The sequence below is a fragment of the Eschscholzia californica genome, unplaced genomic scaffold, assembly GCF_041429995.1.
Source record: "Eschscholzia californica isolate CP2 unplaced genomic scaffold, dmEscCali1.0.p SCAF_1, whole genome shotgun sequence".
Classification (NCBI taxonomy): Eukaryota; Viridiplantae; Streptophyta; class Magnoliopsida; order Ranunculales; family Papaveraceae; genus Eschscholzia; species Eschscholzia californica.
In genome coordinates this window covers 87,047,930-87,073,374 of record NW_028238198.1, presented here as the reverse complement: position 1 = coordinate 87,073,374, position 25,445 = coordinate 87,047,930, and the positions used below count along the sequence as shown (strand labels likewise).

At 38.0% G+C, this 25,445-nt stretch overlaps 3 protein-coding genes and 1 pseudogene across 8 annotated transcripts; 2 read left to right on the top strand and 2 right to left on the bottom strand.

The window, feature by feature from the left end:
* The first annotated feature begins 6,043 nt into the window (after positions 1-6,043).
* On the top strand, positions 6,044-10,553 carry LOC147570685 (putative disease resistance RPP13-like protein 3). Of its 3 annotated transcripts, XM_086657217.1 has the most exons (3): positions 6,044-9,334; positions 9,758-10,203; positions 10,318-10,553. In XM_086657217.1, the coding sequence occupies exons 1-2, from the start codon at positions 6,290-6,292 to the stop codon at positions 10,184-10,186; spliced, it is 3,474 nt and encodes a 1,157-aa protein (XP_086513343.1). In that variant the 5' UTR covers positions 6,044-6,289; the 3' UTR covers positions 10,187-10,203; positions 10,318-10,553. The 3 variants fall into 3 exon arrangements, with proteins under 3 accessions (XP_086513343.1, XP_086513342.1, XP_086513341.1); XM_086657216.1 differs by having other exon boundaries at positions 6,044-10,203; positions 10,324-10,553; XM_086657215.1 differs by having other exon boundaries at positions 6,044-10,203.
* On the bottom strand, positions 10,419-14,836 carry LOC147570684 (protein kinase STUNTED-like). 3 transcript variants are annotated; one of them, XM_086657225.1, is made up of 10 exons: positions 14,040-14,836; positions 13,548-13,621; positions 13,338-13,459; positions 13,136-13,251; positions 12,127-13,044; positions 11,798-12,046; positions 11,513-11,676; positions 11,201-11,425; positions 10,983-11,132; positions 10,419-10,880 (listed from the first exon to the last, which is right to left on the bottom strand). In XM_086657225.1, the coding sequence occupies exons 1-10, from the start codon at positions 14,200-14,202 to the stop codon at positions 10,593-10,595; spliced, it is 2,469 nt and encodes an 822-aa protein (XP_086513351.1). In that variant the 5' UTR covers positions 14,203-14,836; the 3' UTR covers positions 10,419-10,592. The 3 variants fall into 3 exon arrangements, with proteins under 3 accessions (XP_086513351.1, XP_086513352.1, XP_086513353.1); XM_086657226.1 differs by having other exon boundaries at positions 11,513-11,673; XM_086657227.1 differs by having other exon boundaries at positions 13,338-13,455; positions 14,040-14,106.
* A 353-nt stretch (positions 14,837-15,189) lies between these two features.
* On the top strand, positions 15,190-19,246 carry LOC147570683 (putative pre-mRNA-splicing factor ATP-dependent RNA helicase DEAH5 pseudogene; annotated as a pseudogene). The gene has a single exon (XR_015231487.1). The product of XR_015231487.1 is annotated as a putative pre-mRNA-splicing factor ATP-dependent RNA helicase DEAH5 pseudogene (transcript).
* Positions 19,247-21,004: 1,758 nt separating this feature from the next.
* LOC147570682 (rac-like GTP-binding protein 5) lies at positions 21,005-24,218 on the bottom strand. Its single transcript, XM_086657237.1, has 7 exons — positions 23,638-24,218; positions 23,052-23,139; positions 22,811-22,920; positions 22,648-22,711; positions 21,792-21,856; positions 21,626-21,691; positions 21,005-21,549 (listed from the first exon to the last, which is right to left on the bottom strand). Exons 1-7 carry the CDS (start codon positions 23,734-23,736, stop codon positions 21,448-21,450), a joined length of 594 nt encoding a protein of 197 aa, XP_086513363.1. The 5' UTR covers positions 23,737-24,218; the 3' UTR covers positions 21,005-21,447.
* Positions 24,219-25,445: the final 1,227 nt, after the last annotated feature.

Genomic DNA, 25,445 nt, shown 5'->3' with positions numbered 1-25,445 from the left:
AGGGCCTTCAATCTCATTCTAATCTGAAGGTAATGAGTGTCAATGGCTATAAAGGTTTAAAACTTCTATCATGGATGACTAATATCTCATTCTCTTTACCAAATTTGGTGTGTCTCGAACTTGAAAAATGCAACGGAATTCAACAACTTCAAGGCCTTGTGTCACGGCTTTTTTGTCCCGTTAGGTCGACCCGGCATATTATGCTCAAAACACACGGGCCGATAGTGCGAAATATCAAATCCTAACGTGCCATGCGGCGTCATGTACTCCCTCCTAGTACATAACCAGCCTTCCCGAACATATTCGGAGCATCTCGACTATCAAGTCATCTTGGTTCCCAACCAATATCGTGGCATGACACCATCGTGCCCCAACATACGAGCATAGCTCGTGCCGTCTCGTATAACCCTTCCTTGAGTCATAGACTCTCGCCCACTATAAAGGATACCAACATACGTGCGGAGCACACCAAGCCGCATATGCGGATCTTGCCATCTAGTCTCAAGCATCCGGCACCTATCATCTCGGCTACCATCCGGATATTGAGCATAGGAGCATCCATCTCTAATAAGCTACCTCATGCCCAACATAGCACATCAAGGCTTGGCCCCTTGAATAGCTCAATCCTCCATATGGAATATGCTAGCACGACGCACGCCTCGCCATGGCAAGAGAATATGTAACAACTATTCCAAAGGAACCCGCAGTAACCTATCTCCAGGTACTGTCCCGAGCCATTTCCTATGACAAGGGAACCCGTGCAATATGTTTCTCTCACATATGCTAGGCCGGCCTCATGGGTTGCGCCATGAGGATGCTCACTTCCGTGCATAAATGCTAAGATGGGCGAGCTTCCCATCCACGAGGTCTTGGCATATGCAGGATGCATATGAGGAAGGGAGACCACCCCCTCCTAAGGTGCAAACTTATTGTTTTGCCTATTTCCACAAGGAAACATCAATCCTTTTAACCAGGCATACTCTCGTTCAAATGACCCTTTATACCCCTGTTAAGTCTTGAATGCCACGGATGTCCCCGTGCATGGCCTTAAGGAAGCTTGCTGGCACTCTTGCCCTTCTTCGACCTCGTCTTCGGCCCTCCGGCCTATACGCTCATGCGTGCCATCCTAGCACTCGTCACGCCATATAACATGCTCAAGAATATGGACGTGACACTTGGTCAACTTCCTCACTTGAGAAGGCTTAATTTAGTTCATTTGGATAACTTAGAAGAATGGATTGAGGAGGAGGAGGCAGCTATTGCAGCAGAATCCACCAGAGTTTCTTCTTGTTATTTTCCCACGCTTGTTGGTTTGGTCATTAGATTTTGCCCAAAGTTGACTACATTGCCAACCAACTTGACTTCTCTGGAATACCTTCATATAGTGGATGTTCCACAACTTGAGTTACTTGCCTTTGAACAAGTTAATGCCAAGGTATTGAATATCACCAACTTCACTTCTCAGCAAGGCCTTCATATAGAGAATCTTCCACAACTTGAGTTTCTGCCTCGCCAGATATTACATCCTAGACTTGAGCAGTTGATGATTAAACAATGTCCAAATTTCCAAGGTTTCCTTCCACATATACAAGACATTGACTTACAAGCCATTGATAGGTTATCCGTTATAAATATTGACTGGTTGCACCCTCAATCTGATAGTACAAAGAAGGTTCTTTCGAAACCGTTTAAGCACTATAAATGGGGCTACAGGTTCGTTTATTTACTACTTTCATCTCTTACTTTTACATGTTTAATACACCTCCTCCTCCTCCTCCTCCTCCTACTATACTAGTTAGTAGATTGTTGCTTCATCATTGATGCAGGGAGATTTTCATGAGATATTCCAAGTATCTTGGATATCTTAAAATCTAGTTATTTTAGTAGCATAATATTTTTGTTAGTAGAGAATTTTTATTTTTAGCAGTTTTATATTTTTAGGAAACTTTTTATGTTTTAGATTCTAGTATTTTATTTATTTAGAAGTTGTTATTAGAATTTGATTAGGTTTAGGAAAGTAGTATTTTATTTATTAGAAATTGTTATTTGAGTTTGATTAGGTTAAGGAAACCCTAAGTCTATATAAAGGGGAATCTAGGAGTTGTTTTATTCATTCAAGTTTATTAATAAAATTCAGTATTTAGTAGTAAATCTTATTAGTTTTGGTTCTATAGTCTTTAGACGGAGTTCTAAGGCTTTTATCAGTTTTTCCGTTGCGTCAATCATGTTCTATTTTTCTTTATTACTCGCAGAGCCAGGGTGATCTAGATTGAGGCAGCAACGATATGCAACTAACTGAGGCATCCAATAACACAAATTAAGCCAAAATGAAGAAAGCGAAGATGTCGATGTCAGAATTAATTTCTTATTTTATTCCAGACATTATAATTTCGTGTATTTAAAAGTTATGTTGTTCATTTTGAGGTTTCATGTACCAATTATGTCCATCTAATGATTTAATAATAAGAATTCCAACTCTTTCACTTTTAACTCCATTGTCCTTTTAAGTACTCATTCAGATAATCTCGAATCTGGATAATCTTGGCCTTCATTTGCTTCCTTTAGATCCCTCAACTGAGAATTCACCCACTCCTCTATATCTTTCTCTCCATGTAAAAGATTCACTATCGGCAGGTTCATCTGTTGAGAAAAATAGCCACTCCTTATAGGTGATCAGTCTACTTAGAGTTTTTCTCTAATGCGGAAAACCAGGATCTTGGACGAAATGGTGAATAAATAGAAAAATAACCACGAAGCAAATAAAGAATAATGACACACAAGATTTATAGAGGTTCGGAGCAAGTCCTACGTCCTCTTTCAGCCGCACCAAGCAAATCCACTATGAATATGAAGTTACAACTTACCCGAGTTACCGTACACAAAGTTTAGTGTACTCCCCGATTACAATATCTTATCACTACAACTCTCACCCTCATACACTCACTCAACTCTCTGATCTCACACTCTTTCTCACTCTCTCACTTATCCAGGAGACTTGAGAAAATGGGATACTTCAAATGATGAAAGAGTATGGCTATTTATAGCCTTCTCATCCGTGAAATCAAAAAACAACAAATTAAATGCTTAGGCAACAAAAGTCTTCATTATTTAATGCATGGGAGGAAAAATCTTCCTCAAATCCAGGGAATGGATTGATTTTCTTCTTCCATCCGTTTTCTGCATGTGAATTTCAAAGCCTAGGCTCATAGCCTTTGAATTTAGTCTTGGCAATTAATGGCAAGTTGCATTCTAGTTGACCCCACCATATAACATCATCAACACAAAACAAAACGTTATTATGTCGGTTTATGTTGAGAAAAAAAGACTCGATCTACCAAAACTAAAAACTGAAATAAATCGAACCATTTTCATTTCAGGTCTTCGTCGAGTCGTTTTTGCAATGCAAAGAGTCACAGCTTGAACCATCCTCTGCAGTTTTACCTCGTCGAACTTCCCAGTCAGATCTGGATCAAGTATACCCGAAATACCTCCACTTTCTAACATTGGTTTCGCCTGGAACGGAACAGTACATCATTTTCATATACAAAGTTTTTATTATTTAAAAATTTGTAGAGAATGACTTACCCACATGACCAAGCTCTCTTGTCCTTTGGGTGGCTATGAGCTGATTGGCATTCTTCCTGAAATCAGTTCAAGAAGAAGAACCTCGAAAGAGTAAACGTCTGTCTTATCGCTAACTTTCCCTTACATGAAATACTCTGGAGCAAGATACCGGAATGTTCCAACTATACCATAATGTTCTTCAACTGAAGGTTTAGGTGTCCGAAATCAGAGAGCAATTTTCGGCATAATGTTCCAACTATACCATAATGACATTAACTTTTTGTGTTACTTCCATAACTCTGTTACCTATTGTGAGAGGCGGTTGGTGTTAGGCGGTTTTGGTGAAAGGCGGGTTTGGTGAGAGTCTTTTTTCCAAAATTGGATTTGGACTCAAAACTGCTCAAAATTTGGAAACTGCTCAAAACTCGAGATTGGAGTCAGTTTCAATGCTATATATAGGTGGTTTGAGTATTGGTAAGAATACAACTACAACACAAACACAACAACTATTCAACATAGAGTGAGAGCAAGTGAGAGAGAAATTTTATTCATTGTTTTGAGCGGTGTTTAATTTCTCGCTCGTCAAAGATCTAGTATAGAAGGTTATTTTCTATACGGTACCATCTTGGGACGAACTTGCGGGTTGTGTGAGTCGTCTTCATCTATCTTTCAATAAAGTTTTCTTGGTCGCCCGTGTTGGAAATATGTAGTAGATCAATGGAACTGTTTTGGTAGAAAGAACTTATGCATTGTGTCGTGGTATGGAGGCCACTACCTTGAAAGTGATTTCGGAGTAACAAACAATTCAAGAAAGGTATGCTCTTATGTAATAAGTATATACTTATGTGCATTTTCTTAATGATGAAAAGGGAGTATACATCTTATTCTCTCCTCATTCTTCTTTTTCAATCTCCACTTTCAATGTTCTCATAACTCAATACATGAAACACAATTTACAACATTCAAAATGTATCAAATCACATTTACTGATCACAACTTGATGTGGGTACAAGAAAATGTGGGTTATTTTACATCACCTTCCTTGCCAATGTCATAGTGCCATAGTGGTATGTCTATCAAAAATGGTTCTAGATGTTCTGTCTGCCATGGGAATATTAGTTTTTTAGGTGTTTCCTGATCATATTTGCTAACCACATGACACGACAGAAGAGTGATCGATTTTATATATCACTTTAGTTGAATGTTAAGAGCATAAATTAGTTGCTTAGATTTTTGCCCCTCAACCATAGCCATAGCGTCAATACTTTGTGCAGCTAATGAGAACTCAAATAAGTCTTTCGTTAACCCTAGAACTGCAGTTGAATGGTGACCGACCACTAATATGCAAAGTAAGTTTTTTTTTATTCTTTTTCTGAAGAATCAGCAAGATTCGAACTTTTGTTATTTTCAAAAGGAAGACATACTATTATCATTCAACCAAAGTGAACTTTAGACATAGTATTCACAAATAGTACCAAACATGTAAACACAATAAATTTTTGTAGGATATAATCATAAGTTGCTACGAGTTAATGCAACAACGGCCAACAAGTTAAGTGTTTTTTTTTTTGTATGAAACGTCAACAGGTGTGTTTTGCACGTGTATATATGTTTCTTGTATTAGTAAAAAAATGTTACTCAATCTAACGACTCGGGCTGGCATAATCTCGACAACTGAGTTGGACGCACAAGAAAGTTCTACTATTTGATTGGCTCTGTTTTAGCTGGATCTCCTCCTTCATTTCTTTGGGTGCATGTATATGGATTCAATGATTCAACTACTAATGTTGGAAATTTGAAGCTTTTTCTCTGTTTAGGAATTTTGAAGCAAAGATGGTGGTTGGTGGGGACAAGAATTAATGTATGAATTTTGTGAGAGAACTGAAAAGGATGAGAGATGCTCTGAAACCTTCAAATTTGTTTTTCTAATTTTGGTAATTGAATGGGACAACAGGGGTAGCCTCTTAAATAATGGCCTCACTTGTGACAGGACCATCTCTTTTCTACCTACATTTTCTCAATAACTTATATATACTACATTTTTGTATATTATAATATCATGATAACCGAATAAAATACGAGTACTAAAATGCAAGAATAATTATCAGGGGTGAAAGAATTCCGTAAAAAACATAATTAAGGATGAAATTAAGAAAAATTGTGTAATAGTCCCACATTGCTCGCAAGAGTGTCCAGAGACTGGGCTATAGCTGTACGCTCAAGCTTAGTAAACCGAGGCCTTTTGAGTGGGCTCATGGTGCCTTCACCAAGAACAAAAGTTTGTATCTGTGTGAGGTGGTTAAAGCCGAGACAATTTCGGCAAGTGCTAAGGCTTGGGGCGTTACAAATTGCTACTAGTTTAAGTATGTTCCGATTTTTTCCTGTTGTCCTAGATAAAAGAAATTCATCAAAGCATTAAAGCCAATGAGAGTAAAATAGCTAGAGAAGAAAGAGGACCCAAATACCTTACTTTTTCTTACACAAATTTTGTTCCCACACACAAGTACACAACACCACTTATCTTGGAGCATCCGTATGGTTGACCCAGACTAATATCATAAAAGAAAAGTCTAGGCAACCCGTGACCGTTCCTCGTACCGTCTTGTCCACAAAGAAATTCACTCATGGGTGGGCAAACTTCTTCTCCCATAAAAAGAGAATAATTGAACTCCATAATGAGACTCATCACTACTAAGAGAGAAAGAAAAAGAGAGAGAGAGAGAGAATGCCAATAGTTGAAGGTCTCTTGGTTAATGGTGTAACTGAAATCTTGAAGAAACTGTTGCCGGTAATCACAAATGAGATTAGTCCTTTTTGGAACGTCAAAGGTGATCTGAAAACTCTTGAGAAGACATTGGAGACGATTTTGGCTGTAATATCTGATGCCGAAAATCGACAAGTTAATGAAAATTTAGTCAAGGATTGGTTGAAAAGCCTCAGAGATGTAGCTTACGATGCCGACGACGTGCTCGGCGACTTTGCCTACGAATTAAAGCGTCGAGATCACATTATGAACAGTCACTGTAAGCGAGATAAGGTACGCAATTATATACTTTCACTAGTGTCCAACAACCCATTGATGTTCCGTTACCATATGACTACTAAAATCAAAACTATCAACACTAAGTTGGATGCTGTTACTAAAGTTATGGCTAGCTTTGGATTCAACCAGCTGGGTAGTACTAGTAGTACTAATGATCATCTTCAATGGGACGGCCGAAACAACACTGACTCCTACGGAGATGACTCAGAAATTAATGTCGAAAGGGAGAATGATTTATCCTGCATAGTTGGCTTACTAACTAACTCACGTGATGATGAAAAAGTTTCTGTCATATCCATTGTGGGTATGGGAGGAGTCGGAAAGACAACACTTGCTCAAAAAGTCTATAATCATGACACTGTAACCAAACACTTCGACTTAAAAACATGGGTTTATGTCTCTGATCGTGATATTGTTGTTGATAAAGTTTTAAAAGATATCCTTTGCTCAATTACTGGCGGATCCACTTCTGACACACCAACTACTGACGTACTGGTCCGTCGACTTCGTGAAGTGTTGAACTCTAAGAAATATTTGTTAGTCCTCGATGATTTTTGGGACAAAGATATGGGAAAATGGGCAAGTCTTAAAAGTCGTTTGGTAGTTGGTGCTCAAGGGAGCAAAATTTTAGTAACTACACGAAGCCTTGAGGTTGCATCAAACGTTAGGGGAGCAATTTTTCCACACATTTTGCAACTGATTTCGGACGAGGGTTGTTGGTCTATTATCAAACACCGAGCATTTTCCCCCGGCGGAGCACGAGAGAGCTCAAATATGATAGATCTAGGAAAAGACATAGCAAGTAAATGTGGCGGTCTTCCCCTTACAGCACAAACACTAGGAAGTCTTATGCACAACAAAAATCAAGAAAGCGACTGGCTGGAAATAAAAGACAATACCGTAATGAAAAGCTTAGAAAATGGAAGTAGAATAAAAGAAATACTGAAATTGAGTTACGATCATTTGTCGCCTAGACTAAAACAGTGTTTCTCTTATTGTTCTATATTTCCAAGGGGATGGGAATTTGAGAGAAAAACTGTGGTCCAGTTGTGGATAGCAGAAGGGTTTGTTCCATCACCAATGGAAGAAGAAGGAAACAAATGTTTTGATATTTTGGTAAACAATTCATTATTCCGTAAAGTGTTATGGTTTAAAGGTGGGTACAAGATGCATGATCTTATACATGAGCTTGCACAAAGTGTTAGTGAGGATAATGAGTTCTTAAATGTGAAGGTGAGTGAAATGGATGCCATTATTTCTAAGAACGAAGTTCGTCGTCTAGGGGTGGATTTTGATAAAAAAGAAACTTCAACAACATTTCCAAAGAAACTGCACACTTTTCTTACCTTCAATGCAAGAGATCCGTGGGCATCTGATTGTGTATTTAATAGTAAGTACTTACGTATATTAAGTTTGATTCATCCAACAATTACGAGTTCACCTCGTTCTTTTGCCAAATTGAAACACTTGAGATACCTTAGCCTATCACACTGTTCAATCCAAGTACATGATTTGACTATCGGTGCTCTATATAATTTGCAAACACTCCTACTATACTTCTGTCATGATCTTCAAAGTCTTCCTAATGACATCGGAGCATTAAAAAATCTAACACATCTTGTTCTGTCTTGGTGTGAACACTTTGAAGAACTGCCCAAGTCTATTTGTTGCCTGTCTAACTTGCAGTTTTTGTCCATCTCGTATTGTAGTGAATTAGAAGGGTTACCCAATGACATTGGAAATTTGAAAAAACTGAGAACTCTTGATCTCTCTGGTACTAAGATAAATAAATTACCTGACTCCATTAATGATTGTCATGGTTTGGAAGTGTTGAATGTCGAAGATTGTGAAGATCTTAGTGAGCTACCGAAAGAGTTGGGAGCTTTGAAACGATTACGTATCCTAAATATTTCTTCAACAAGTATAAGAGATTTGCCTGACAGTATTACTGAATTGACGGATTTGACGAAATTAAAACTTAAACAGAGCAAGGTAGAAGTATTACCCAACAGAATAGGAGATTTGAAACTTAGGAAACTCAACCTGAGAGGTACTAATATTAGTTTGTTACCAGAGTCATGTACTAGTACCGGGGGGCTATGCAATCTGGAGGAAGTAGACCTGGGTGATTGTCAGCCTCCCAAATACATAGGAAATTGGACCAACCTGACAAGTCTTACATGGCCCAAGAAGTACACCATAGGAACAATGTTAGGTATGGATCGCCTAACTCGCCTTGAAAGAATAGATAGGTATGATGTGAGTGGGTCACATTGTGCTAATGGAGGTGGTGGTATTGGAGACCTGGGAGGTCTAAACCTCATTCGTGGTGAGTTAGAGATCAATTGTTTGGAGAGGGTAAGAGGTGGTGGAATAGAGGAAGCCAAACTAGCTAATTTAAGGGAAAAATCAAATATTATCCATTTAAAACTTAAGTGGCAGGGTCTTCCTTCAGCTATTGATGTTGATGAAAATGGACATTTGGATGAAGACGTAATGGAGGGCCTCCAACCTCATTCAAGTGTGAAGATAATGAGTATTGATGGCTATAAAGGTCTGAAACTTCCATCATGGATGACTAATAAGTCATCGTCTCTACCAAATTTGGTGGAGCTAGAACTGGATAACTGCAACGGATTTCAACAACTACAAGTCCTTGGTCGACTTCCTCACTTGAAAAAGCTTAGTTTAGTTCATTTGGAAAATTTAGAAGAATGGATTGAGGAGGTGGAGGAGACAGCTTGTTGTTATTTTCCGATGCTTGTTAAGTTGGTCATCAAATATTGCCCAAAGTTGATTACATTGCCAGCTACTTATCCCAGTCTTGTGGAGCTCACCGTTGAACAAGTCAATGCCAAGCTATTGAATATCAACAACATCACTTCTCTGGAACGTCTCGTAATAATGGATGAAAATGGACATCTGGAACAACCTCATTCTAATTTGAAGAATATGATAATTGATGGCTATAAAGGTTTGAAACTTCCATCATGGATGACTAATAGTAGTATCTCATCGTCTCTACCAAATTTGTTGGAGCTAGAACTGGATAACTGCAACGGAATTCAACAACTTCAAGGCCTTAGTCAACTTCCTCAGTTGAAAAAGCTTACTTTAGATCATTTGGAAAATTTAGAAGAATGGGTTGAGGAGGAGGAGGCAGCTATTGCAGCAGAATCCACCAGACGACATTCTTCTTATTTTCGGATGCTTGTTGAGTTGGTCATTACATTTTGCCCCAAGTTGATTACATTCCCAACTATTTTCCCCTGTCTCAAGGAGCTCACCATTGAACAAGTGAATGCCAAGCTATTGAATATCACCAAATTCACTACTCTGGAATACCTTACTATAAATGATGTTCCACAACTTGAGTTTCTGCCACGCCAGATATTACATTCTAGACTTAAGGATCTGGTGATTCAAAGATGTAAAAATTTCCAAGGCTTCCATCCACATATACGAGACATTGATTTACAAGCCCTTGAGGGGTCATGCTTTATCTATATTGAATGGTTGCATTCTCAATCTAATAGTACAAAGAAGGTAATTGAGAAGAAGTTTACGCACCAATACTAAAACATATGGTGATACAGGTTCGTCTTATTTACTACTTCCTCTTTACTTGTACACATTTAATATTCCTCCTCCTCCTCCTCCTATACTAGTTAGTAGATTGCTAGCTGCTTCATGTTCTATTTTTTTATTAGGCACAGAGGGCGATCTAGATTGAGGCAGCAGTGGTATGCAACTAATCGAGGCATCCAATAACACAAATTAAGCCAAACTGAAGAAAACAAAGGCGTCGATGTCAGAATTGAATCTTCTGTTTTATTTAAGAAGCTATACTTGTGTTTTATTTCAAAGTTTTGTTATTCATTTGTGGTTTCATCTACCAATTTTGTCCATCTAATGACTTAATAAGAATTCCAACAATTGCTCTTTATCTAGGAGTTCATTTCTGTTTCTAGGTTTTATTTGAGATCTAGAAAATATGGGTATAAGGAAGCAAATTGAAGCTTGAAGATCTACTCCATCGTCCTTTTAAGTAGTCCTCCAAAGAATGATGATTGTTTGGTTCAAAACTGCTGAATGATGTAGTACTAGTAGTATCGTAGTACTCATTCAGATCTAATAAAGCAAGATGTGATTCCACACTTGAATCTGGATAGACTCCATCTCCTTCTTGGTCTTCATTTGCTTCCTTAAGATCCCTCAACGCACAATTCACCCACTCCTCTATACCATTCTCCCCAGTTAAAAGCTTCACTATCTGCAGGTTCATCAACACATTACAACTATGAATTACTATATCAATATATTTCGAGAAAAAAAACATTCGAGCTACCAAAGTAGAAACTGAAATAGATCGAACCATTTTCATTTCGGGTCTTAGTCGAGTCGTTTTTGCAATGCAAAGAGTCACAGCTTGAACCATTCTCTGCAGTTTTACCTCGTCGAACTTCCCAGTCAGATCTGGATCAAGTATACCCGAAATATCTCCACTTTCTATCATTGGTTTTGCCTGGACAGGAACCGTATATCATTTTCATATCCAAAGTTTTTAGTATTTAAAATTTGTAGAGGACTTACCCAGATGACCAAACTCTCTTGTCCCTTGGGTGGCTCTGAGCTGATTGGCTTTCTTCCTGATAGCAGTTCAAGTAGAAGAACCCCGAAAGAGTAAACGTCTGTCTTATCGCTAACTTTCCCGTACATGAAATACTCTGGAGCAAGATATCCGAAAGTTCCAACTATACCAAACTGTTCCTCAGCTGAACTTTTCGGTGCCCACATAGCAAGTCCGAAATCAGAAAGCTATAACATAGACAAAAAACCGATTTTCAACATAAAATTCGTAAAACTGGTAAGTGTTTTTCTTGTTTACTTTCATAACCCTGTTACCTGTGGTCCAAACTCCTCAGAGAGAAGAACATTTGAAGATTTTACGTCTCTGTGAATAACAGCTCGAGAGCATTCGTTGTGCAGGTAACTTATAGCTTCGGCGATTCCAATAGCTACATTAAATCTCACTTCCCAAGATAACCCATGTTTTTCTTTCTTATCTGCTTTGAAAATCAGATGCGACTTTGAGTAAACTTGTATTGAGAATGTTTTCAGAATAGTCCCACATGGACAAAGTTAAGAATGCACATTAATAACAAAGTTTACAGGTCATAGAAGATTTACCGTGAAGGTTGTCCTCTAAACTTCCTTTAGAGAAGAATTCATAAACTAAGATAAGATCTTCGGTGTCGACGCACACACCGATCAAAGGTGCGATGTTTTTGTGCTTCAATGAAGATATAATATCAATTTCAAGGATGAAATCTTGCCATGCTTCTCTCGATACTTTTAGAACCTTCACTGCAACTGATTTCCCATCGGAGAGAAACCCCTTGTATACACAACTACACCCTCCCTTCCCGATTAAATTTTCTGCATTATTATCACATATTTAGAGCAAGAACAGACTAGAATCAAACTAAGAAGAAAGAAAAGATAGGGAAGAGTAAAACCTGAAGCAAACTGGGAAGTTGCATCGCTGAGCTCATTGTGACTGAACCATCTACAATTAGAGGAAGTTGTTCTAACTAGAAGCTCCATCTCCCTGGGAAGATCGCCCCAAGCCCACAAACTGTTCTTAATACTAGTAGGTTGATTTTCGGTTTTATCCGAATCAAAATCAAGCTGGGACTCAGGACTCGATAAGTCAGGTCTGTTGGGTAAACTCAATACCCATTGAACCACTGACATTCGTCTATCTTCTTTCTCTCTCAATTTATTTTGAGTCCATGAAGTTGCAGATCGGAGAAGAGGCCAACCCGGGTTTGACTCTTGTTGGTCTTTTGTAGTTGCCGACCTTCTTAAACTACTACTTCGAAGGAGAGGCCAACCCAACCTTGACTCAGGTTGCTCTTCTGTAATTACAGACCTTCTTATATAATTTCGAAGAAGAGGCCAACCTGGTCTTGACTCTGATTTCTCTCTTCTAGTTGCAGACCTTCGTAAATAGCAATTTCGAAGAAGAGGCCAACCCATCTTGCACTCTGTTGGCTCTGTTGTAGTTACAGACCTCAAACTGAAACGTTGGAGAAGAGGCCAGCCCGGCTCCGAGTCTGGTTGATCTTTTGTAGTTGCAGAACTTAAACTTGGGACTAAACTCAAAGGGACTAAACTTAAAGGAATCTCCTCCTCGAATAGTTGATCAAGTCGGACTCTATTATGTTTTCTACCGTCACTGCCACAAATTGAGCTGGATGAAGCTTCTTCTTTATTATCTTGAGAAAGTCTAAAACCGGCCTTTTTGATGTTTTCACAATCTCTTGATCCATCTTCAGTGCTTTGAACTGTCCGGGGAGATTCACTCTCAGTTGTTTCTTTGAGACTGAGAAGTGGAACAGGATAAAAACTAGGTCTAGAATTGCTTTTCATCTCTACAAACCGAAAAATTTCATAAGTAATCGGTAAAAGAACTGGCAAAATGGGTTATAATTTTCAGAAACAACTATGATCAATAAACAAAACCTGGTGAATGATCCGTGAGACCCCTTTCGAACACGATCCTTCCATTGTGTACTGCCAATACGGAAGTTGTCGATGGCAAATTTTTCGAGCAATCCTCAGCCACATAAACCCAAGAACTAAAAGAGTTTTATGTTCATAGTTAAGACACAATATAAAAGCTTTCTATACATTAAAACACAATACTTAGACACATTAAACTTACCCATGAGAGTGTTCTCTCCGGCTTACTCCTAAGACGACAACCATTGCATCACAAACCTCTGCCTCCATTACTAAAACCTTTCGGACCGAACTTCCGTGAGAGATTTTACCTCTAAGATCTATCTAAAACCAAAAACGAAATAATCATTCATTTATGGATATAACAGTACTAAAGAGTAAAGTGGTGGATGAGAGAAGGAGATAGACATACCTTCTTTACACTACATAAGTCCTTAAAAACATCTAAATAAGTATCTAATGTGAAATTCTCCATCAACATTGGATCTGCAAAAATTATTCGATTAGAAGTTTGAAGTTGAAAATGTGTTAAATTTTAGGTATTGAGATAGTAAAAGTGTTAAGTTTGTGGTCGTCAAACTCAAAACCAATTGGCAATGAGTGAAGAGATTCTATACATTACAATCTTGGTTGCTAGATCGTTATTCTCCCATGTGGGACTATATTCTCACACGCCCCATCACGCGTGGCGTACTTTGAACCTTACGCGTGTTTTTTTCTTTTCGGGTGACAGAGCATGTTTGGCTTTTGAGCCTATGACGTGTGGGTCTAACTTTGAACCATGTTAAGTTTGTGGTGTATATTCTTGGTTGCTAGATCGTCATTCTCCCATGTGGGACTATTCTCACAAAACAGGATTCACTAAATAACATAAGAATGCAGAGAAAAAGAGAGAAATTCTCACCGGAATTTCGGCAAACATGTAATGCTATAACATGATCTCCTGCTTGAGCAACTCTGGCAAGAGCCCAATTAAGTAAATCTCTACCATTTCTATCAATACGGATTCCTACCAGTATAATCTTCTTTTCCTTCTTCTTATCATCATCATCATCTTCAACTATCATTCTCTCTCTCTCTCTCTCAAACTAATTATGCATACAATTCTCTCTCCTTTAGGACCTCCTCAATTGGCAAAATGATCATCATTTCAAACTCTGAAACAAAAACCCATTTTCAAAAATCACTTGCCCATGTAATCACCAATATCAATCCTTTTATAAATACAATAACATAACCAAATTCAAAGAATTTCTCTTCATCCTCTCTCTCTCTAAATTTAATGAGAATAAATCCACAAAACGTTTCAACCAAGTAAACCAAACATTCTACTCATACTCAAACTAATTCATGAATCATGAAAAAGAAAAACAGATAAATCTTCTACCCATACCCATTTGTCTTCTTTCACCATTGACATCTACCATCTTCTTCAAAAGAAATTTCCCCACAAACTTAACTTCTGCAACTAATAATACTAATAAAGATGGAAGTAACTGAAAAATCAGATTTAGAAATCAAATGGGTATGTGGGATTTCTCTGAAAAAAACGTTTTTTCTTGTTTGGGTCTCAGAGGTGATGAGGGGAGGATGTGGAGAATTCGTCGGCGGGAAGGAGAGTTCCGATGATAGTAGTAGAAGTAGAGAGAGAAAGTAGGAGGATGATTCTTACCATTAAATTATTGGTTACGGTTGGAATTCACCGATCTAAACCAACGGTTAACAATAAAGTGGTTAAGGAATTTTATTTTAGCCCCCTATATATGACCAGCTCAGCAAAATACCTCCTAAAGATGACCGACCTTTTGACTGCCCTCTTTTTTGTTCATTAACTTTGACGGTTAACCAAGTGGTCCAAGGTGTTGACATAAACTCTAGAAAGTCTTGGAGGTCCCAGGTTCGAATCCCAGGAAAAGTGGAATCTTTAGTTATTTAAATTAGAATTATGGGGGTACAAATAATATTGTTAGGCTTCATGTCGTTATCTTGTTAGTGGACGGTTATCGAGCTTATCACATCTATGATGTATCAGTGCAAAATATCATGACGTACGTAAATCGTAGTCGTTTTCCACAAAAAAAAAAAAAAAAAAAAAAACTTTGATGGTTGACCTAGACTTTTTTTCCCTTTTAGTTTTTATACATCTTTTCAAACGCAATTCCCTCCATTAAATTTAGAAACTTTCCAAGTGTTTAGGTCGGTTCCAACCTAACCCATCAAAACCAAATCGATTTTCTCTACAAATAAGTAGTATCTTCAAATTAGGGCATACTCACATATTCTATCCTTGTAATTTGTTGCCTGGAAACCCTAAAACCCCTTTCCTAACTTGTAGTAGTATTAGGAAACCTATTTCATCATCCCCCAATAAGAAATTAGGAAATTTCTATTTTAAAGCAAGAGGAGTCTTTTTATTATACTACTAGTACTACTATATATAAAGAGGGACCCCCAAACAACTTCTTCTATAGTAGTAGTTTTTTTCCTCTTTGTGCTCCATCCATCATCAATGGCGACGGACAATGGCATGAAGAAACTTGAGTATCTCTCTTTGCTTTCCAAGGTATGTAATGAACTAGATAATCATCTAGGGTTTGGAGACAAAATATTAGCAGAGTTCATTATAGAAATTGTTCGTCATTCTCCAACTGTCAATGATTTCCATACCAAATTGAAAGAAATTGGTGCTGATATTCCTGATTACTTTGTTCGTACTCTTTTTACTATTATTCATGCTATTCTTCCTTTGAAATCAAATTCCCATCAAGAATTGGACGGTAATAAACTTGTATCCCAATCTCTTGCCATTGCTGATAGTAAGAAACAGAGAGTAAAGGAATTAGAGAGGGAGATTGAGAGAGAGGCTATGGATAGGGATAGGGAGAGATATGTGGATGAAAGGGTTGATAAAAGGAAAGGGTATAGAGAGGATGAAAGGGTTGATAAAAGGAAACGGTATAGACAGAATTACGAAGACGACGATAGAGATGTCGATGAAAGATGTATAAGAATTGTCGAAGAAGATGGTAGAAGTGATTCTAGAAGTAGGAGGACACATAGAGACGGTGGTCATGGTAGAGAAAGGAGGGACGATAATGATGACTACAGGGATGTTAGAGACAGGAAGAAAGATATGCATCACTCAGATGAACCTGAGCTCTACAAGGTTTATGCTGGTAGGGTTTCAAGAGTGATGGATACAGGATGTTTTGTGCAGTTGTGTGACTTCAAAGGTAAAGAAGGTTTAGTTCATGTGTCGCAGATTGCGACTCGGAGGATTACAAATGCGAAGGACGTCGTGAAAAGGGATCAAAATGTGTTTGTCAAGGTGATTTCTGTGTTGGGTCAGAAGATGAGTTTGTCAATGAGGGATGTGGATCAGGATACTGGCAAATATCTTCTTCCTATAAAGAAGAGTTTTGAGGATGAATCTTTTCGAACAAATCCTCAGAGCTCTACTCGTGGTTCTACTAGTAGATTGGGGCTTTCGGGGATTAGAATTGTGGAAGAGGATGAAACGGTTCCTTCACGCCGACCGTTGAAGCGAATGAGCTCACCAGAAAAATGGGAAGCGAAACAACTGATTGCATCAGGAGTTCTGGATGCTAAGGACTTCCCTATGTATGATGAAGATGGTGATGGAATGACTTATCAGGAAGAAGGTGCAGAAGAAGAACTCGAGATTGAGCTGAATGAAGATGAACCTGCATTCTTGCAAGGGCAGACCCGGTATTCTATAGAAATGTCACCAGTTAAGATATTTAAGAACCCTGAAGGATCTTTAAGTCGGGCAGCAGCACTTCAATCTGCTCTGATTAAGGAACGTAGAGAAGTAAGAGAGCAGCAGCAGAGAACGATGCTCGATTCGATTCCAAAGGATCTCAATCGTCCTTGGGAGGACCCAATGCCTGAGACTGGTGAGAGGCATCTTGCACAGGAGCTTAGGGGGGTCGGATTATCAGCTTATGATATGCCGGAATGGAAGAAAGATGCTTACGGGAAAGCAGTAACTTTTGGACAAAGGTCGAAACTCTCTATCCAGGAGCAAAGGCAGAGTCTCCCAATATACAAATTGAAGCAAGAATTGGTTCAGGCTGTAGAAGATAACAAGGTACTGGTTGTCATTGGAGAGACAGGTTCAGGGAAGACAACTCAAGTTACTCAGTATTTGGCTGAAGCTGGTTACACAACCAAAGGTAAAAAAATTGGGTGCACTCAGCCTCGTAGGGTTGCTGCCATGTCGGTAGCAAAAAGGGTGGCTGAGGAAGTTGGTTGCCGTTTGGGGGAAGAGGTTGGTTATGCTATTCGGTTCGAAGATTGCACTGGACCTGATACTGTAATTAAGTACATGACTGATGGTATGCTTCTTAGGGAGATTTTGATTGATGAAGAGCTTTCCCAGTACTCAGTGATCATGCTTGATGAAGCTCATGAGAGGACAATCCATACTGATGTGCTCTTTGGTTTACTCAAGCAGCTCATCAAACGGAGACCCGACCTTCGGTTGATTGTGACATCTGCCACATTAGATGCAGAGAAGTTCTCTGGGTATTTCTCCAATTGTAATATCTTTACCATTCCTGGGAGAACATTTCCGGTTGAGATCCTCTACACGAAACAGCCAGAAAGTGATTATCTAGATGCTTCACTGATCACCGTGCTGCAGATCCACTTGACAGAACCAGAAGGCGATATCCTTCTCTTCTTAACTGGTCAAGAGGAAATTGATCATGCATGTCAGTCCCTTTATGAGAGAATGAAAGGGTTGGGTAAAAATGTACCTGAGCTGATCATCTTACCCGTCTATAGTGCTCTTCCTAGTGAAATGCAATCAAGGATTTTCGATCCCGCTCCGCGCGGAAAGAGGAAGGTGGTTGTGGCTACCAATATTGCCGAGGCATCTTTGACTATCGATGGGATATTCTATGTCATTGACCCCGGATTTGCGAAGCAGAATGTATATAACCCAAAACAAGGGCTTGATTCACTCATTATCACTCCAATCTCACAAGCATCTGCCAAGCAACGAGCTGGGCGTGCAGGTCGTACAGGACCTGGGAAATGTTATCGCCTTTACACTGAGAGTGCTTATCGTAATGAGATGTCACCCACTTCCATTCCTGAAATCCAACGAATAAACCTCGGGATGACGACTCTTACAATGAAAGCTATGGGTGTAAATGATCTCTTATCTTTTGATTTTATGGACCCTCCTTCACCACAGGCTCTCATAACAGCCATGGAGCAACTGTACAGTTTGGGAGCTCTCGATGAGGAGGGGCTTCTGACAAAATTGGGTAGGAAAATGGCAGAATTTCCACTTGATCCTCCTCTGTCAAAGATGCTCCTAGCCAGTGTCGACCTTGGGTGCAGTGATGAGATACTAACAATTATAGCGATGATCCAGACTGGTAATATTTTTTACAGGCCACGTGAGAAACAAGCACAAGCTGATCAGAAAAGAGCAAAATTTTTCCAGCCAGAGGGAGATCATCTTACATTGCTAGCTGTTTATGAGGCGTGGAAAGCGAAAAACTTTTCTGGACCATGGTGTTTTGAGAATTTTGTCCAATTGAGATCTTTGAAGAGAGCACAGGATGTCAGAAAACAACTTCTTACAATTATGGACAGGTACAAGTTAGACGTTGTTTGTGCCGGGAAAAATTTCATGAAAATTAGAAAGGCAATTGCGGCAGGATTCTTCTTCCACGCAGCGAGAAAGGACCCACAGGAAGGCTACAGAACATTAGTAGAGAACCAGACTGTTTATATTCATCCGAGCAGCGCTCTTTTTCAACGTCAACCAGACTGGGTAATCTATCACGAGCTTGTTATGACTACGAAAGAGTATATGCGTGAAGTCACTGTTATCGACCCCAAATGGCTAGTCGATTTGGCACCTAGATTCTTTAAAGCTGCAGATCCTACAAAAATGAGCAAACGGAAACGACAGGAAAGAATCGAGCCATTATATGACAGATATAATGAGCCAAACTCATGGCGTTTGAGTAAGCGACGGGCTTAGTTCTGTTTGTTTTAACTTTTGTATTTTATTTCTTAATTTTATGTAATGGTCCTATCAATCATAAAGATATTGATATTTCTTGATCACTCTTTCTTTCTGCGAAAGATTCGTCAGAGTTTAACCCTTCCGTAAACTAGTTATTTCAAGAAAACGAGGGAAATCATCTTAATATTGAACACGACCACTAATATCTCAGTTGGTTGGCCATTTTTCTTGAACACCAAAATTGTGGTTTGCTTCACCAGGATGATAGTTTACCGTCTCGAGTTATCTTATATAATTTGGCGTGGGATCGATATCATATCACTCACATATGGTTTCAACAGTTCAACCCCTAGCTGATGAGCTCTAGGTCCTGACTTACCAACCACTAGGACCGTCCATCTACAAATTCGAAGTTGAAACTTCAGAACTAAGAGATTCTCATCATTTTGCGTTTGACACCTAATTCTCCGCGTAACTTTTACGTGAAGGACCCAATAGTCATCATCTACTCTACAGTTAACCGTTAACATCTACTGGAAGTCTTGGCGGTTCCGTGCCTGGTGATTAATGAAACTCAGCATACTTATTGACTCATGACTAACTAAATGGAAAAGAGAACATACATAAACACCCAACAAACTGTACACAAACTGTCTTTTTCCTCCATCTACATCTACCATCTCTTGACAACATTTGCAGCCACACCATTATCAGAGACAGAGGTACAGCCGTACAGGGTGGGTTTATTTTGGTGGCCGGAAGCGAGTTACTGTGATATGGCCCTTTATAAGTTTTTCATGGTTCTTGCAAACTTATACAACTATTTGTATACAACATCTCTAAAGGCTTAATGAAAATGAATATTTCTGACTTTGAATTTTTAGGGATATCTTATACTATTGTTTTTACTCGTAAGAGCATCTCCAATGCAAAACTCAATCTTAGAAACTCGGAGTGCCACATAGGATTTTCTAAGTTTTTCTTAAAAAATCATCTCCAATGCAAAACTCAACTAAGATCTCAAAGATGATGTGTCGAGAGTGGAATAGAGATATCTCAAGAGGACACTCTATTTTCAGAGTGTCCTCTTGAGATATCTCTAATTGTCCAACTCATCAATATTTAAATTTCAACCAATAGAAATCAAGTCTTCGTATATTTCCAAAATAACTAATTATTTTCTTACAAAAATAACCATGACACGTAAGTAAAATAAAAGAGTTTAGAGTGTTGCATTGGAGACATACAAGAATAAAGGATCTCTATTTTCGACACCTAGGAGTGAGAATCTCAATTGGAACTTGACAAATAGGACGAAATCAGATTTTTTTTGAGTTTTGCATTGGAGATGCTCTAAGAGTTGAAGCGCAATCCTTCCTATTTGTTCATCATTTATCCAAAAAATTTCCGAAATGATAGTTTGAATAATGAATATCAAATGATTATTATTGCAACTCATTGGTCTGTCGCCGCGACAACTCATTACTCTCTTTACCATCTCAAAATGTATATTTTTAGGAGTTTCTTTTTTTATGTGAATGGGACTTTAATGCGATCTACCAATGTTAGCTAAGAGAATTCTGCCGCATCTGTGGGACATAAAAGAAACCCAGTAAATAGATAAAATTGGCAGTTAATCAATTACAAAAAAAAATATCAATTTCCCTGTTCTGTCTTTTCGCAAATCTCCATTAATTCGTTTCTCAATGTATAAACTTGATAGAAAATGAACTTGCAATGCATTTAAACAGTTGACATAATTGAGGAGTCTCACCAAAGATCAAACTACAGTCCTACTGAAAGGAATAAATTTTACGTCAAACTGCATTATAACCTGTTAAGCTCAAGAAAAATCACAATTTCATGGAGAAAATATCGTATAAACCATTACAATAGCATCTCAAGGTATCACTTGCTTACACTAAAAATTAAGAAAACATAATTATGAACATATTCATTCATCGTGCACCCTAGTTGTTCTTTTAAGAAAGCAATCTTCCTATCTTGTTAATATTATAAGAGAACATAAATCCGAAAATAAGAAGTAAAAAAAAATAGTATGAGTGTATTAACCACATAATGCTTGATTTATCGAATACAGAAGATCATCACAAGACCGATAAAAGCAATAAAGAAAATGACCTGATGCCTTTCATAAGGACTTCCCCATTTTACTCACTGTCAGAAGATGATAGATTTATACACCAAGGGGGGCTTTTGACTCTTTCTCCAAAGGGATGGAAATTAGAAGACAGTAGTAGGGTAATACTCTAATTCCTTCGGCGCCTATTACTTATCCTGATCACAAAATGGAGCAGCCTTTTTGAGCTTTCTTCTTCTTTTTCTTTTGCTTGGGTGGTTGGAGCACCACTTTGATGGCCGCATCAAACACTGCCTTCACATTCTGCATTTCAAAATCAGTTAATAATCAGGTCTTGTCTTAGAGAATCATCAAGAAATGAATAGATGGTAATACATGCCTGCTGTGTTTTTGAGCTACACTCAATGTAGGCAGGAGCTCCAATCATCTTCTTTAGTTCCTCACCCTTTTAACAAAACAGGAGACGAGATTGCAGTTAGGAACGTACTGATACAACTAATATTGAAGGATTTATTACAGTGAGACGAGGAGGTGGTCTCGGTTACCTGAGCTGTAGTAATGGGCACAGCACCAGGATGGTCTACGAAAAACTGCTGATCATCCCGAAGATCTACAGGAAAAAGTGACAATTTCCAACACATAAGTATAATAAGCATAAATCTGAAGATCACAGCTATTATGTTATAATGTTTTCTGGTCAAGAAAAAAAATAAAAGTGTGTTACGAATATTTGTTTCTTTTCCCACCGGAAAAACATAAGATCTTTATACAGAACCTTGAATTGTATGAACGGCCCATGTGGCCTTCTCTTACGTAAATCTAGAAAACGTCACACCACGATGGGTGGTGGCTAAGTGCAAACAAAATTGTGCATGTGAGGCTCCACGGTGTACCTGTGGCTTTGGGTCTGGAGTGATAAAAGCGGGGAGAATATCGATATTGCTAAGGCTTGGGGCGTCACAAGTGGTATAACAGCCAAGGACGCCTCTTCGCTGAGGGCAGGGGGTTGTGATAGTCCCACATCGTTCACGAGAGTGTCCGAAGCCTGGGCTATATGTGTACGCTCAAGCTTGTAAGTACCGAGGCCTTTTAGGTGACCTCGTGGAGCCTTCCCCAAGTACATATATTCTATCCGTACTACATACTTTTATTTCAAAAATAAACGGGTTGAAAGCAAAGAACACATACAAGACATAAAATTACATAGTACCCAAATAAAACGCAACTGTTAGCTGATGCTCATTTTGTTAGCCGTGCCACTCTTTTAATCTTTTTCACCAAGGAAACGAGAGAACTAAAAATGGCTAATTCAACTAAATGGATCACATAAAGTAAATAAGAATAAATAACTACTGAAACATAAAGCAGTTTGAGAAATGAAACGAGAAAAAAATTTCTAACCGAGTTTTGTTCCAACAAGAATAATTGGAACACCGGGTGCATAATGCCTCAGCTCAGGAATCCACTAGAAACACAGAAAGTAAAGAAATAAGCATCATTACTAGCACTATAGTTACGAACTAACAAGCCAATTTCATGCTATTGATACAGATAAAGAGCTAACCTTTTTCGCAACATTTTCATAGCTAGCCTTGCTAATGAGAGAGAATGCCAATAAGAAAACATCTGCCCCACGATAGCTCAAAGGTCTTAATCTATTATAGTCTTCCTGTCCTGTTTCATATTATAACGAAACCAAATACCCAAGTAAAGGAATCAGAGCTATAACTAAATAATAACATAACCGGAAAAGGAAAGAAAGGGGAAATTCGAAACACGGAAATTTTGCTAGCTAGTAATTTTACCAGCGGTATCCCATAATCCTAAGTTAACTGTGCTACCATCAACAACAACATTCGCGCTGAAATTATCGAAAACCGTTGGCACATAATCCTGTTCATCATATACCCAAAAAAACAATAACATGTCATTTTCATAATTGAACTATTAAATGGTATTAAAGGCAAAACCCTAAAAACAAGGAACCCCATTTCCCAGAATCCATCCATAATGATCACAATAAGGTTTCATAAAGTTTCAACCCTTTAAAGGAATTCTATAGGGTTACATCTAAAAAACGATTTTTCGCCCATATCAAACTCCCAAAATCATAAAAGTGTTACCTTTATCCTCCCCAAATGAGTAAAAACGTGAGTATTACACAAATTAAAACCCTAGAAACCGCAAAACAACCAAAAAGCAGCAAAATCATTTCCTTCAAAGGAATTCGATTGGGTTAAATCTTAAAAAAACGATTTTTCGCCCAAATCAAACTCCCAAAATCATAAAAATGTCCCCTTTATCCTCCCCAAACAAAAATTAAAGCCCTAGATACCGCAAAATCACCCAAAAAACAGCAAAATCAAACCTAAAATCAAAAGAATGACTCACCGTGGGGAATGTATTACTGGTATAAGAAATCAACATGCAAGTTTTACCAACAGCACCATCACCAACAGTAACGCACTTAATAAACCTAGACGCACTCATCCTGATTCAATAAAAAGGGGGAAAAGAAAATCTCGATCTTATTCTTCTCCTATCTTCGACTACACATCCGTTGAAGAAGAAACCCCCAAATCAAACCACATTTTTTACTAATCGGTACCAATTTTCGAGAAGACTTGATGAATGAAGAACAAGAACAAAATGAAAACCCGTTGAAGAATATCAGATGAAGGCTGTAATTCGTTGGGAGTTTAGAGAAATTGAAAACCCTAGTTAGAGAGAGAGAGAGAAAAAAAAATTGCAGAGGAAGAGAAAGAGAGAGAAGACCTAATTGGAAAGAGAGAGAGAGAGTTGCTGGAAATAATGCGGTTGAAACGGTCGACTGGAGGCCGAAGTAATCTCCGACAGCTAACAAATCCCCCACCCACTAAATTTAACAAACAAACAAAACCAACCACAATTCCTCTCTTTTTATTTTCTCATCTTCTTTTTCTCCAATTTCTTTATTTTTTAAAATATTCTGAAAATAATTTAATAGTCGTAGACTTGTGAAAAAAGACTACAATACCTCTTGTCTTATTTGTCACGTCAGCAACGTGGTCATCTAAATGGTCTTGAGCTGTTTTTTTTTTTTGTTAAGGAAAATGGTCTTGAGCTGTTAGGATGAGAAACTCAACTTTCTTGTTCTTTAAGATGAGCAAAAATCTTGACAGTCTATTTTGTTGAAATTTTTAATTTTGGTATCATTTCTTATTTTAGATGAGTTATTGTAAGAAAACGATGTCTTTAATCACGACCATCAAAATTTACTTAACAATTACGATTTGTTTATACAAATAATTCTTTCACATGAAAATGTTATCATTTAGCTTAAATATATAATTGTTCTTGAATTAATATGCCCGTAGATTTGTAAAGTTGACAACTCTAATTTTGACATTTTCTTTTTTTTTTTTGACAAAAATACAAATAAAATTTCACTAATGGTTTCAAGGGGTGTATATCTAAGTGTTCAAAGGGAACTCTTTGATAATTTTGTGTGTAAATAAATTTTTTTTTTTTTTGTTGCAAAGAGATTGAGATAGATTTTTCTTTTTTTATTTGTTGAAAAGAGAGATTGAGATAGTTGAGTTAGGGTAAAGAGACAGAAATATGTAATAGTATTATACTATATTTTTCATTTTTTTTATTTTTTTGTCTTTTCTTATTGTTACCCAAACCTATTGTTAGAACCAACCCACATGAATGGACCTCTAAACGTGCTGCCAACCAAATCATGGTTTTATTTCACCCACTCCCTTTCTCTTTCTCTTTCTCTATCTATTAGAGATAGAGAATATCCCTCCAAACAAAAAAAAATCAATCTCCAATAATGCTTCTCTCCATGTCTTTTCCTAATTCTTTATACTATTTTATGTTCACCTAATTAATATTTCTAGGTCAACATCTATCTACCTCAACCCCATAATGAGATGACACTCTTGTACCATTTTTACACCAAAATTTCAATGCTTTGAATCGACCAATACCGTAGTCACATAGTATCGTAGCTCTAAGGGAACTTCACGAGTGAAATAAATATTTCGTTTTGCTGATTCAAATCAATAAATCTCATCTAATCATTAGTACCTACTAAATAAATTGATATTGTGATAATGAAGGGAGTTTTGGGGGTGGGCACATGGGATTGGGGAAGGACCAAAAACAATCCCATGTGGTTAGTAGGTGAACAACTTTCTTCTTTCTATTTA